Below are 12,357 nucleotides of genomic sequence, written 5' to 3'. Positions count from 1 at the left end.
GTGTTAGTGTCAGACAGTGTTCTCTTTTCTTTTCGTTTTTGTCTTTCTTTTCAACCCATCCCCTCCACCCTCCCCGTCTGCAGGCCAAATGGTGGGCGACCACACTCGCCTGGAGTTCCACAACATCGAAACAGGCACCATGACAGAGCGTCGATTTGTTTCCAGCATCCCGTCCAGCTTCATTGGTCATCTGCAGAGCCTTAGGTACTCAAGTGCTTACTTTTAATTAACTTTTGAAATGTAGATGTATGTTTAACATCTTACAGTAATTGCTTTCATTTTAGCAATAAATCACATTACAAGGTAACAAATCCAAAGAGGGTTGTCACCAAAATTCTGTAGCGCTACAGAATTATTTTGCTTCTTTAGGTAATTATTTTGGTTTTACAGCACATTTACTGTTTGGTCCAGTCTTAGCACTCTCCCCATGTATAGAAGGCAAATTTAGTGAGTAGCTGGTAAAGAATATTGAGTAAGTTAAGAGCCAAATATTTTCCTCAGGAGTTGGTGGAGACCAAACCAGATTAAAAGTTATTAAAGTTATTGTTGGACTTAAGTTCGTCCAGCGGAATTAAACACAAGATGAAATTAAAGCTACTGTTTCTCTGTGTCAGTTGAATAAGTTAATTCAGATAATGAAATATATGAAATAAGACATGATTCATCAGGCAGTGTGTTTGCTAGCTGGAATTGGAGTTGCCCCCAAATGGCAAAACAAAAAATGCATTAACTGTAGATGTATTAAGCTAAGGATCTCCCATATTCAAACATTAGAGTCTTTACTTACAGTTATTCTTGACCAATGTATGTCAGACTTTAAAGAACAAGTAAGACTTTATGTTTTAACGCAATCATATCAAGTGCCTGTTCCTGTCCTTTCCTCAGATTCAACGGCATGCTCTACATCGACCTGTGCAAGAATGGTGACATTGATTATTGCGAGCTCAATGCCCGCTTTGGGATTCGTTCTATTATTGCCGACCCTGTCACCTTTAAATCCAAGAGCAGCTATCTGAGCCTGGCCACCCTACAGGCCTACACATCCATGCACCTCTTCTTCCAGTTCAAGACCACCTCTCCAGACGGCTTCATAATCTTCAACTCTGGAGATGGCAATGATTTTATCGCTGTAGAACTTGTTAAAGGGTAAGTTTTGTTTTGAAAGGCTATTTGATATCCTTTTGGAAACTGAAACCTTGATATTTAGTAGTGGCACTATTTGTCTACCAAATAATGATAATGTGAAAGGAGTTGCTCATAGTGATGAACCTACAGTAAATGATCAGCTGAATATAGCTCCTCTCAACTTTGAGGAGCTATATAGTGAGTTTCAGCTCATCGTTTAACTCTCTGAAACCTTATTGTTTTGCTTCACTCTCACCACTCCATTGGCATCATGGTGGACACAAACACCAATACAAATGAATGATCATGTTTATCTTCAACTGCTGGATGTATAAATAAGCAACCTTTTACTAACATGTTGGCCATGTTAACTATGAGTTTTTGTTTGGGAGTCTGGAGTTCAATTGCCTAGTGAGGTGAGCTTGTTTTTATCATTTTGGATTGGATAATAAATAATTTTTTTTTTTTTGCAGGGTGGTAGGGGAAGACTCATGAATATGCCTGCTCTGGTTGGGTTGGTTAGTTAGGTTTAGGCAAGAGGAGTGGGATTGGTTATGGTTAGGGTAAGAATGTCAGGGCAATGATATTCCAAAAAGGTGTAATACATGAGTAGTATGGATAACTGTGTGTAAATATATGCTACGGTACGGTAAATGCACAGGGGTGCAAATACATACATACATTGATATTTGTACCAGATGGGGTATTAATAGAACACATTGCTGTGTGCACCGGCGGGGTACAAATAACATTCATTTCTAATTGCCACAGGGTACGAATAGCTCTTCTAATTGCACCAGGGTACGAATAGCGTAGCTGTATTTATATACACACTCTCAATAACATTTCTCTTGCAGATACATCCACTATGTTTTCGACCTGGGAAATGGGCCCAACCTCATCAAGGGCAAAAGTGACAGGGCATTGAATGACAACCAGTGGCACAATGTGGCCATCACCCGGGACAACAGCAACACCCACACACTGAAGGTAGACGCTACAGCCACCAGTCAGAGTATCAACGGGGCCAAGAACCTGGACCTGAAAGGTATGCAAAGGACCTGACACCTGTTAGATGTTTACAGCTCCTCATGTCTAGTAAGTTGTTGAACTACTAAAAAACTTGCAATAACTGGTATTGTGCATTACTATATGTCTATTTTACAGCATGAGTCATGCATTCTTTTTACATTTTACCAAGGTGAAGGCCAATCTTTATTTACCATAGAATCATGCTTGTACACAACTATTGTGAATGATTTTACGGTTAATCAGTAGAAATAATCCGGAAAGCCACAACAACACTAGCTGCATGGTGCTACTACTAACATAAAGCCTCTGAGCCTGAAGTGAATGATGACGATGTCTAATAAACAGGCGACTTCAAGAGGGGGAAGGGGAGGGGCTGTATACCCCTGGTCTGGGTGCGCTGTAAAAAAAACATTGTTGATTGGGGAAAAAATGTAATTCGTATTTTATCTAACGGTGGGTCTTAATCTACCTGGCCGGGGCGCCCAAATAGAACCTATGTATTGGAAACACTGGGTTGAGTGCAACATTTGCAAAGAATATACAGTATTCAAAGGTAGTGCAGCCTAATAATCTTTTAGAGTAAAGGGAAGTACACACTTTAAACAATAAATAGTAACAGCATTAACAAGTAGACAAATTGTTGAGAGAAGTGGATCTTTAGAACTACATTTTCTGGGATGTAGGATATTACCAAAGTGCTACTAAATAAAAGCAAAGTAACATCCCAAATAAGTGAATGATCAAGTGAGGCTTAACCTAGTGGGGTCTGTGCATCTCGGCTTTACACATTGAAGACCAAACCAGAATGTTGAGGTGCTGCTAAGTTTAACTAAAGAATTCTGATATATACATTAATTACTTACTTCAAAAAGTCCACCAAAGCACCAGAGCATAATTCACAACAAGCGAGCAGAAGCTTTTGATAAAGGCTACTGAAAACATTCATGCAAGTTATTGGTAATAAGCAGTTTGTATAGACTTCCATATTTTGCCCTCTTATATAGATAGTGTGAAAATTAACATGAACAGTAATAGACATTTTGCCTGAAAACAGCATTTGAAAATAATTTCTAGAAAGGTTAACACAGCTATTTGTATGGCTTTGTAAATATGAACAACCATATTCTGGACAATTGTATAGATTCGTAAAAATGAACAACCATATTCTCGCCAATTGTATAGATTTGTAAAAATGAACATGAACAGATTTTTTTTTTGAATGAATGAAAAATAACTATTTAAAACAACATCAACTGTGAACTGATTTGGTGTGTGTGTGTGTGTTAAAGAGAGACAGGGAGAGAGAGAGAGAGAGAGAGAGAGAGAGAGAGAGAGAGAGAGAGAGAGAGAGAGAGAGAGAGAGGGACAGAGTGAGAGAGAGGCTACATTACTTATACTGAAACTGTGCTCTTCTCTCTTTCAATGCAGCAAAGCGGTCAATGACTTTCTCATTGAGATCAGGCATGTTGAGGACTAGTTCCCTCTCCATGGAAAACATGGCCAGTGCATTCAAACGTTCCTGGCCCATTGAATTTTGCAGGAATGTCTTAACTTGTGTCAAAGTTGAGAAACATCTCTCAGCTTCAGCTGTTGTCATGGGAGTAGTTATGAGGATGTTCAACAGAGTCACAGTCTCAGAGAATGTCTCCTGGAGGTTGTAGCTCATGAGAACCTGGTACAGTGCCAGTGCACCACAGCAGCCCTTGAATTCAGGATTCTCATAGATAAGAGAGAGTTCTGTCTTGAGCTTTGCCTTGTTCAGCATGGGGTAGTGGCATTCAGAGCCTCATCAGGAAATGAATGGCAGTACCTTTCAAACATATCTGCTTGCAGTAAGGTAGCACTCACAAGGTGGCCAGTGAAAGAGAACCTTGCTTTGGTGTATCCAGGATGGTGTCACAGACCTCTTCAGACAGCCTCTGCTTCTCCTCTTCTCTCAAAGCCATTCTGGGTCTTTTGGCTCCTGTTGCTACTTGCAGCTGCTGTTGAGAGGAGTCCCTGAAGGCAAACAGACCAATGTGTTTGTTAGGCTATGTACAGCACTGTAGTCTATGTGATGCACAGGTATATGCAATTTATCCACGTATATTACAAATATTTCAGTTCCACTTAAAATGGGCAGGGATGCATAGTCTTTAGTGTTTAAGTTAGCCTTTGTGTCTCACCTAGCCTGGATGTTCAGCACAGTATACAGTATACACAGTATATAAAGTAAGCTAGATTACACCACTGGCCTGTCCTGATGGCCTCAAAACATTGTACGAGGTCATCTGGATTCGTGTTCATGACTCTGTTGTTGAAGTTCCACCGTGTGGATGAAGCTCTGGGCAGTCTTCGTGCAACAGTTTGGTCAAGAATGCTGGTCTGTTTGGGTGACCGGGAAAAAAAAGTTGCCGCTCAGATTGGAAAAGAAAATATTCACTTTTTTGATGCAAGAAGTAGCTTGCTGCATGGTCAAATTCAGCTGATGCGCCTAGCAAAGCACAAAATGGGCATTCTTGAAATGCTTGCGCAGCTTTTGCTGCACACCAGTCCTCTCTCCCCTCATCACACTGGCTCCAGCGTAAGCTTGTGCAATGAGTTTGACTATCTAATCGTCGGCAAAAAGACCGTTCAGTCTCTCCAAAAGCACACTGGCGATTGAGATTGACGTTGATTCCGAGATGGAAAGAAACTCAAAAAAGCGTTCCTGCACTTTATGGTTGCTATCGATGTACCTCAGCACAAGCACCAGCTGTGTCTGTGTAGAAAGTCCGTGGTCTCGTCAGCTTGGATGGCTACGAAGTTCGCCAACTTCACCTCTTCCACAATATGTTCCCTCATAAGACAGTAACACACAGGCAAAAAACAAATACAGACATTCCGTCATGGAATGACAATTTCAAAGGAGAAAATACTAGCTTTAGCATTGTTGTCAGTGAAGATAGTATTTCAACTTGGCATGTTTCCTTAATATCTGGTGAAATATTGCGGTCATTTTTACAACTTTCTTGACACTTTCATATTGAATTGGCCATCTTGTTCTGCAATAGAGGACCACAATGGAAATAAGCCCTAAGGCTACAACAATTTTTAAATATCTTGTATGGAGTCTGTCATTGTGATCAGCCTGTCATATATGTTGTAAATCTTCTATCTATCTATCTATCTATCTATCTATCTATCTATCTATCTATCTATCTATCTATCTATCTATCTATCTATCTATCTGTTCTCTACATCCCAGGTGATCTGTTCATCGCAGGACTGGGTCCAGGGATGTATGGCAGCCTGCCTAAACTGGTGGCTTCCAGAGAGGGCTACCAGGGCTGTTTGGCATCGGTAGACCTCAACGGTCGCCTGCCAGATCTCCTCAATGACGCTTTGTTTCGCAGCGGGCAGATTGAGCGTGGATGTGAAGGTACACCGTCCCTCAAATCCGAGCCTGATTTAGACTACTACAACACACAATTCAACTCCAATTCCAACTCAAGCAGCCCTTTCTTCCTGCTCAATGCAAACAGTAGCTCCACAGTCCTGCATCCATATGGAAGCCCATCCATTATATTAACTGTACTTGTTGCCTCACTTACCCACTGCTAGAGTCAGGCCAAAAATCTCCTACACCTACATACAACACCACATGTTATCGGCCACATTGGTCGCGATCACCATGAGAGCAGTTTTGCCAGTGCAGTGACAGAAAATGCTGCCAGGTGCTCCATTTTTATCTCTTATTTTTGTAAAGTTTCAAGGTTTTATTTCTGAATTTTGTAAATATTTAGAGTCTTAATCAATAATGTCATATGAGACAGTGGTTCCCAAACATTTTCTGCAGGGTCCCCCTATTGAAGATACAAATATTTCCCAGTTCAAATCTCCAGTTTCTCAAAAATGTAAAATACTCCAATAAATAAAAAAAAAAAACTATTACATATTTAATTGACCCTTCAGTAAGCCTCGCACCCCTTAGTTATTGTTACTATGCTTGTCAAGCTTTCCATTCCAGCACTGCATTAAGTATTGTCAGTATCAGAAATATGCATTTGATGGCTATGTTTATTTCATGTTAACTCAGTGCCATGTAATGATGCAAAAAACACTTAATGCTAATGCTAATGCTAATAGGTCCCAGGCAAATAACATCTGCATAATTACATAGTTAATGATGCATGATGCATGATGAGATGGGAATATAGGACTGATCTTGTATTACAGGGTAGCTTGTTCGTCCTGTAATAAAGTGCAGTATTTTAAGAAACACTGCTTCTTTGTAACGTGACACTATTCATGAACATGTGACAAATAATCTTGAATGTTTACAGTAGAAATAAGTGATAAGTTACTTTTATGTGTTGAGTATTGTCAGGCAATATGTTTCACTTTACATGATGAAAGGCTTTGAGGATGAGGACCTACCTATGAGTTTGGCAAAGTCGTCTCAGGTAAACTTCCCCAAATTCCATGTTTAACAAATTCCATGTTAAAGATCAGGTTAGGTAAGGATGCCAGGTTAGCGCAGTTGGTAGAGTGGGCGCACATATGTAGAGGGTTATTCCTTGACGCAGAAGGTCCAGGGTTCGAGTTTGACCTGTGAAGGTTTCCTGCATGTCTTCCCCCCTCTCTCTCCCCTTTCATATCGCTATCCTATCCAAAAAAAGATCTTTATAAATAAAATAAAAGATCAGGCATTATACATGGTGCTCATACTTGCTGGTCACTTATCCTGATTCATTGATGGCACAGACATGTGAATGTGCATAGTGATGCCTAGTAGTAGGACTGGTAACAGTACAAGAAGACACAGATTAGGATATGACTGTTAATTGATATTGAAATTGAATGGGCTAACTACAGGCACTCAAAAGTTTTGTTGTGTTAACGTGTAAAAATGAAGCGTGTTAACACAAACAAACTGTATTAAGGCACATTTTAATGTATTAATGTTCTAAACACGAAATATATAAGATGTTATTTGTTTTAATGGACTTCCATTAAAAATAGACTTAAAAGGTTCATATACACTATGGGTCACACTTACACATACTGGAACGCCTTACCTAAAGCCTTAACTTTTGGCCTTGGAAGTGACTCTGGTTGACTACTCTAGGTCACAGATATATCCGTAGATTCCTCATTGGCCGCTGCTATCCATTGGAGCAATACAACTATACGGCTGCCATTTTGGGATGGAGAAGTGCATGCCTCCTAATGCATGTCTATTGAGGCAGGAGGTCTATCCACAATAAAATTAACATTTCAGGCTGAATTATTTACCTACTTTCAAGCGGTTTGCTTTGCTACAAATGCCAGACATGTATTTATGATAAAGGATACTAAAATTAAAAATGCAGGGTTTCATACCAAAATACCTTATAGATAGTAACTGTAGGCTTAAGCCTTAATATAAGTTAAACACTTAGAGATCTTAACCAGGCTTTAAACATATTGATTTCTGCTGAGAATTTTTGATTTTTAAAAATGGGGATTGACTTGAGAACTGCAGTTCAATAACACACACATGACAAAAAAAAAAAAACAAGCTAGAATTAGCTTGATTCAATATCAGGACAGTACCTTAACTTTATGTTAAAAAGAAGGATTAATGTTAAATTCAACAGGTTGCTAACAGTAGGCCTAAAATATTGTAAAACACGTTTTTCACCTGTGAAATGTTATTCCATTTAGTTAAGTTTGGCATGTCTTTCACATGAAAACATCCTCCAAAAGCAGCACAAAATATTTTTTCTCTGAGTATTTATGGTCAGAACGGTCAGATGGCTGCGGCAAAGACACATCTCACATCTCTGTTTATATATCTCTGACGCTAAGTACTAAGCAGCGCTTAGTTATGGTTGCTAAGCAATGATTGGACAATCATTGTTTGGGATAGGGGTTTAGCAAATGGCCACTTAGAGGGGTGGATAAAGAAAACCCAGTGTAAATCCTATAACAAACTTGTAGCGTCACAAAAGGTCTATGAATGTGGAAGTGCAGTTACATTGGAAATCGATATGAAGCCATCCCGCAATTCCAGTCCATACCGTTTGTGTGTATCAGTGTTTAATTTGTTTTGTGTTGATGTCCAACCGTCATGCATATTTTGTAGCTACATCAAAATGGGCTGTTGAAACATTTTGCAGGAGCTAGCATATGTCACAATGGACAAAATGTTTCCATCTTCCTGTGCAAGTCGTGCATTCTTTGTTTTTGTCATCTTCTTATGATTCTGGACTCCCACAACCTGTTGCATGGAAATCATTTTCTGTACAGCTGTTTTCTCTGATTCCTGCCATATCATTCAGTTGGACATTGAGTTTACTATATGTTGTTGCTTTTAACATCAACTAACAGAGCCCCATTAGACAAATACATGTGTTAGTTAATGCTTCATTTGAATCAAAACAGACAACAACATTGTAACTGTTGGTTCCTCTCGCTGTGACAATCTGAATGGGGTTTGATAACACTGTTTTTAAACTGTACTGTATGTACTGAGAGAAAGTTATGCTTGACTTATTTTTTTCCAAATAAAATCTCATCAATCACAGTTTGTTGGTCTTGTCTATGGCATTCTGTCTCATTTGTATGTGTGCTTGTGTGATTTTTTTGTTTGTTTTGCTGATGTATCATGATCACTTGATTAGTCATTTAAGCTATGATGCCATGTAACGCCTGCTTTTCATTACAAGCCTTCATCACATAAAATCGATTTGTGTTTATTAAGCCAGTGAGCCCTTATACAAGCCAATCAATGAGCATTGAGTCGGCAATACCTTGTACTGTCACTAGATGGTGATGCTGCCTTGTCTGTGGCAGACATTTACAGAACAGTAAAAATCAGAAGTAACATGAATAGGTTTTTCACTGTAGGTACATCATACATTAAATCCTGAACCAGATAAGCGGATCAACTGCAGGATATTCCTGCATTATAGGTCACTGTTAGTTCCCTCCTCCAACTCATCAATTCACCTGAACAGCTCCTTTAACAGAGCAGCTTGCATCAGATTACCAGGTAAGTTTCCACTCAACACACTGAGCCGGTTAAGAGTTAGATGAGTGCTCACAGACTGACAGTCCACTTGCTGTTGTGAAGATTAATGTACATTAAAGCAGATATATCTCATAATCATAATTATAGCGCCAGAGATGGGATTTACGACACAACTTCACCTACTTCCAAGGTGCACGGAGAAGGGAAAAAGTCTGCCAAAAAAAAAAACTCCATTTGTAGTATGCTGAACTACTTTGTTTTAACTACATATTTCAACTTATGGCCTTCATTATCATCATTTAATACATTACAAATAACATTTACAGTGTTTTTTTTCTGATTGCTTAAGCACTGTTTTCACTTAAGATAATTAAGTAACTATTACTATTATTAAAAGTAGCAGCAGTGCAGGGCATAGCAGGGCGTAGCAGGGTGTCAAGCAGGACCATTACAGCAGCTGCAACCGTGATCCAGGTGCCACCACAATCCAAGGTAATAAGAAGTCTCCTGGCAGTCTAAAACTATAGCATAAAAACAAATCTATTTCTAATTTCAAATCCCATTCTATGTTTGGAGACTCTCAGAACCACAAATAACCCTGCGCAGTGCTCTGGTGGGGCAATAGCGTACTATGAGCTCTTTCAGATATGATGGTGCCTGACTATTAAGAGCTTTGTAGGTCAGAGGAAGGATTTTAAATTCAATCCTGGATTTTACAGGAAGCCAATGCAGAGAAGTTGGGGGGGCATATGGCTCAGAGAGAGTCGGCCCTCAACCACAAGATTGGGGGTAGTTCCCGGCCGCCTCCGGCCACATGTCAAAGTGTCCTTCAGCAAGACTCTGAACCCCAAGTTGCTCCCCGGATGCTGTATGTGTAGTTGTCCACTGCTACTAATATTAAGAATGGGTTAAATGGTGGCCGGGTTGGGTCAGTGGTAGAGCAGGCGCACATAATGTATACTGAGAGGTTTATGCCTCAACGCAGAGGTCCAGGATTCAAATCCAACCTGTGCCAATTTCCTGCATGTCTTCCCCCTCTCTCTCCCCTTTCTCACCTAGCTGTCCTGTCAAAAATTAAAGGCGGAAAAGCCCAAAAAAAATAATCTAATGCAGGTTGGGATTACACAACATTGTCAATGTACTTGACAATTAAGAATAAAAGTTTGTTTGTTTTAAAGTTAATACTGAGGAAATATGATCTCCTTTCCTAGTTCTTGTCAGTACACGTGCTGCAGCATTCTGGATCAACTGGAAAGTCTTAAGGGACTTGTTTGATCAACCTGACAACAAGGAATTACAATAGTCCAGCCTCGAAGTAACGAATGCATGGAATTGTTTTTATGCATCCGAGTTATCCTGACAAGCCAGATCCACATCAAGCCCGCCCACTGACTCTATACAAGATGTGATTGGCCTGACTAGAGTGTGCCTAGTGTGCTGCAAATTTAATTTGCTGCCGCTAGGGTGCGTCTAGATTTCTAGGCTACATCCCAGTAGCAATGAGGGAGAAAATGTGTTTTGGGAGGATGATAAAAAACAAGCTGTAATCGTTATGTGGACACACACACACACACACACACACACACTAGAGTTTAGATACTCTGCCCGAGCCCGTGCCCGAGCCCGAGCTCGAACTCGACCCGACCCGACCCGACCCGCGGGGCCAATATGTCCCGCCACTATCCTTGGGCCGGTCCGGGCCCTTCATCAAGCATTTGTATTTTTTTTAATCATTACTTTATTAGCCTAATTGGGTGGGGAGAAAGCTATGCCTCTCCAGCTTCTCCCGTAGCTCTGGGTATACTGTATGTCCTGCACTGACTTGAGTGGGAGGTAAACTGTAGCACTATCTTTGATAATTGCGCAACCAGGCCAGGTTGTTTCAGATATCTCACAAGTCCTTTAGCAGCAGATATGATCCTATTTCCAGTGCAATGTCGGCCATTGCGTCGGCATGCAGACCGTGGCGAAGGACAGTATTAATTAGGTAGATCAAGACAAGAAAGTCTCCTACATGGTTCCAGGGCTTTGATTATGTTGCTGCCTTGATACTACCTTTCCAGGTTGTGTGTGCAGGGACCAGAACCAGCAAACCGCGGGTTCCCAAGCTAAGTCCCGATGGAACGAGCTACTTCCACCCTATGTAAATGAAAACCAACATTTTATGGAGTATTCCCCCCCGTCCCACTGCTCCTTAATTTGATTTAATTTGGTACTTACAATGGCCCTACCATGTCGTCATATAGTCAAGAGGTGGTGGGTGTGGGTGAAACTAGTGCAATCAGAGTTCTAAACCAGAAGGCTCTGAGTTCAGTAAAACATTCTCTCTAACTAGTGGTATGAAACAGTACACACTTCCTGTCTCCTAAATGGGCATAGCCTTGTTTGAAAATGTAGTGAACATTGTATGTATGGATGAAAAGGTATATTTGTATAATTCATCAATATTTTCTTTTGCTAACATTAGATATTTACTTTGGTGACTATGGGATCGCTCAGAATCTGTTCACTTCACCCATTGGAATTGATCCACTCAGGACCTGTCACCAGTCTCCTAAAGAGGCGTGGCAATGGCGGACCCCACATGTCACAGAAAAGTTACTCGTCTTGGTTCTAAACCGTCTCTGGTTCAGTTTAGTCATGTACTGACTATGGTTAAGCCTCCAGTGTGTGTGTGTGTGTGTGTGTGTGTGTGTGTGTGTGTGTGTGTGTGTGTGTGTGTGTGTGTGTGTGTGTGTGTGTGTGTGTGTTGTGTGTGTGTGTGTGTGTGTGTGTGTGTGGATGGCTGGATTTCCACAGGTCCCAGCACCACCTGTCAAGAGGACTCCTGTGCCAACATGGGGATTTGTATCCAGCAGTGGGAGAACTACACCTGTGACTGCTCCATGACCTCCTACACTGGTACACAGTGCAATGACCGTGAGTACTGATCTATTAATATATTAATTAAATATCTAATTTCACACATGTATGACAGAGAGCGGACAAAATCACACCCATTAAAAGCTAAAAGATTTGTTTAGCTGACCAGTTAGCGAGCAGCAAGCTAACATTAGCTAGCCACTAAAACCCCAATATCACAATATATTTCAGATGTCATTGTCACCTTTGGGATGTTTTCAGCACCAGGGGAAAAGGGGTTTGTTGGAAAGTTAAATATCAGAGCAGGCCTGTGTGTGTGAAAACACCCTCGGACCCATGAGGGATTATTAAGTAGCCTACTC

The 12,357-nt window shown here is 40.6% G+C and overlaps 1 protein-coding gene across 1 annotated transcript in view; it reads left to right on the top strand.

Moving 5' to 3' along the window:
• Positions 1-12,357, top strand: part of nrxn3a (neurexin 3a) — a 232,902-nt gene that overhangs the window by 165,735 nt on the left and 54,810 nt on the right. Inside the window, exons 15-19 of the mRNA XM_028565234.1 lie at positions 84-204; positions 886-1,146; positions 1,983-2,173; positions 5,384-5,557; positions 11,933-12,052. Coding sequence (XP_028421035.1) covers positions 84-204; positions 886-1,146; positions 1,983-2,173; positions 5,384-5,557; positions 11,933-12,052 — 867 coding nt within the window. The remainder of the gene's footprint in view (positions 1-83; positions 205-885; positions 1,147-1,982; positions 2,174-5,383; positions 5,558-11,932; positions 12,053-12,357) is intronic.

Source organism: Perca flavescens, chromosome 20, assembly GCF_004354835.1.
Source record: "Perca flavescens isolate YP-PL-M2 chromosome 20, PFLA_1.0, whole genome shotgun sequence".
In the NCBI taxonomy this organism is placed as follows: domain Eukaryota; kingdom Metazoa; phylum Chordata; class Actinopteri; order Perciformes; family Percidae; genus Perca; species Perca flavescens.
Note: the sequence above shows the minus strand (reverse complement) of the source record. Positions and strands in the feature narration are given on the sequence as shown.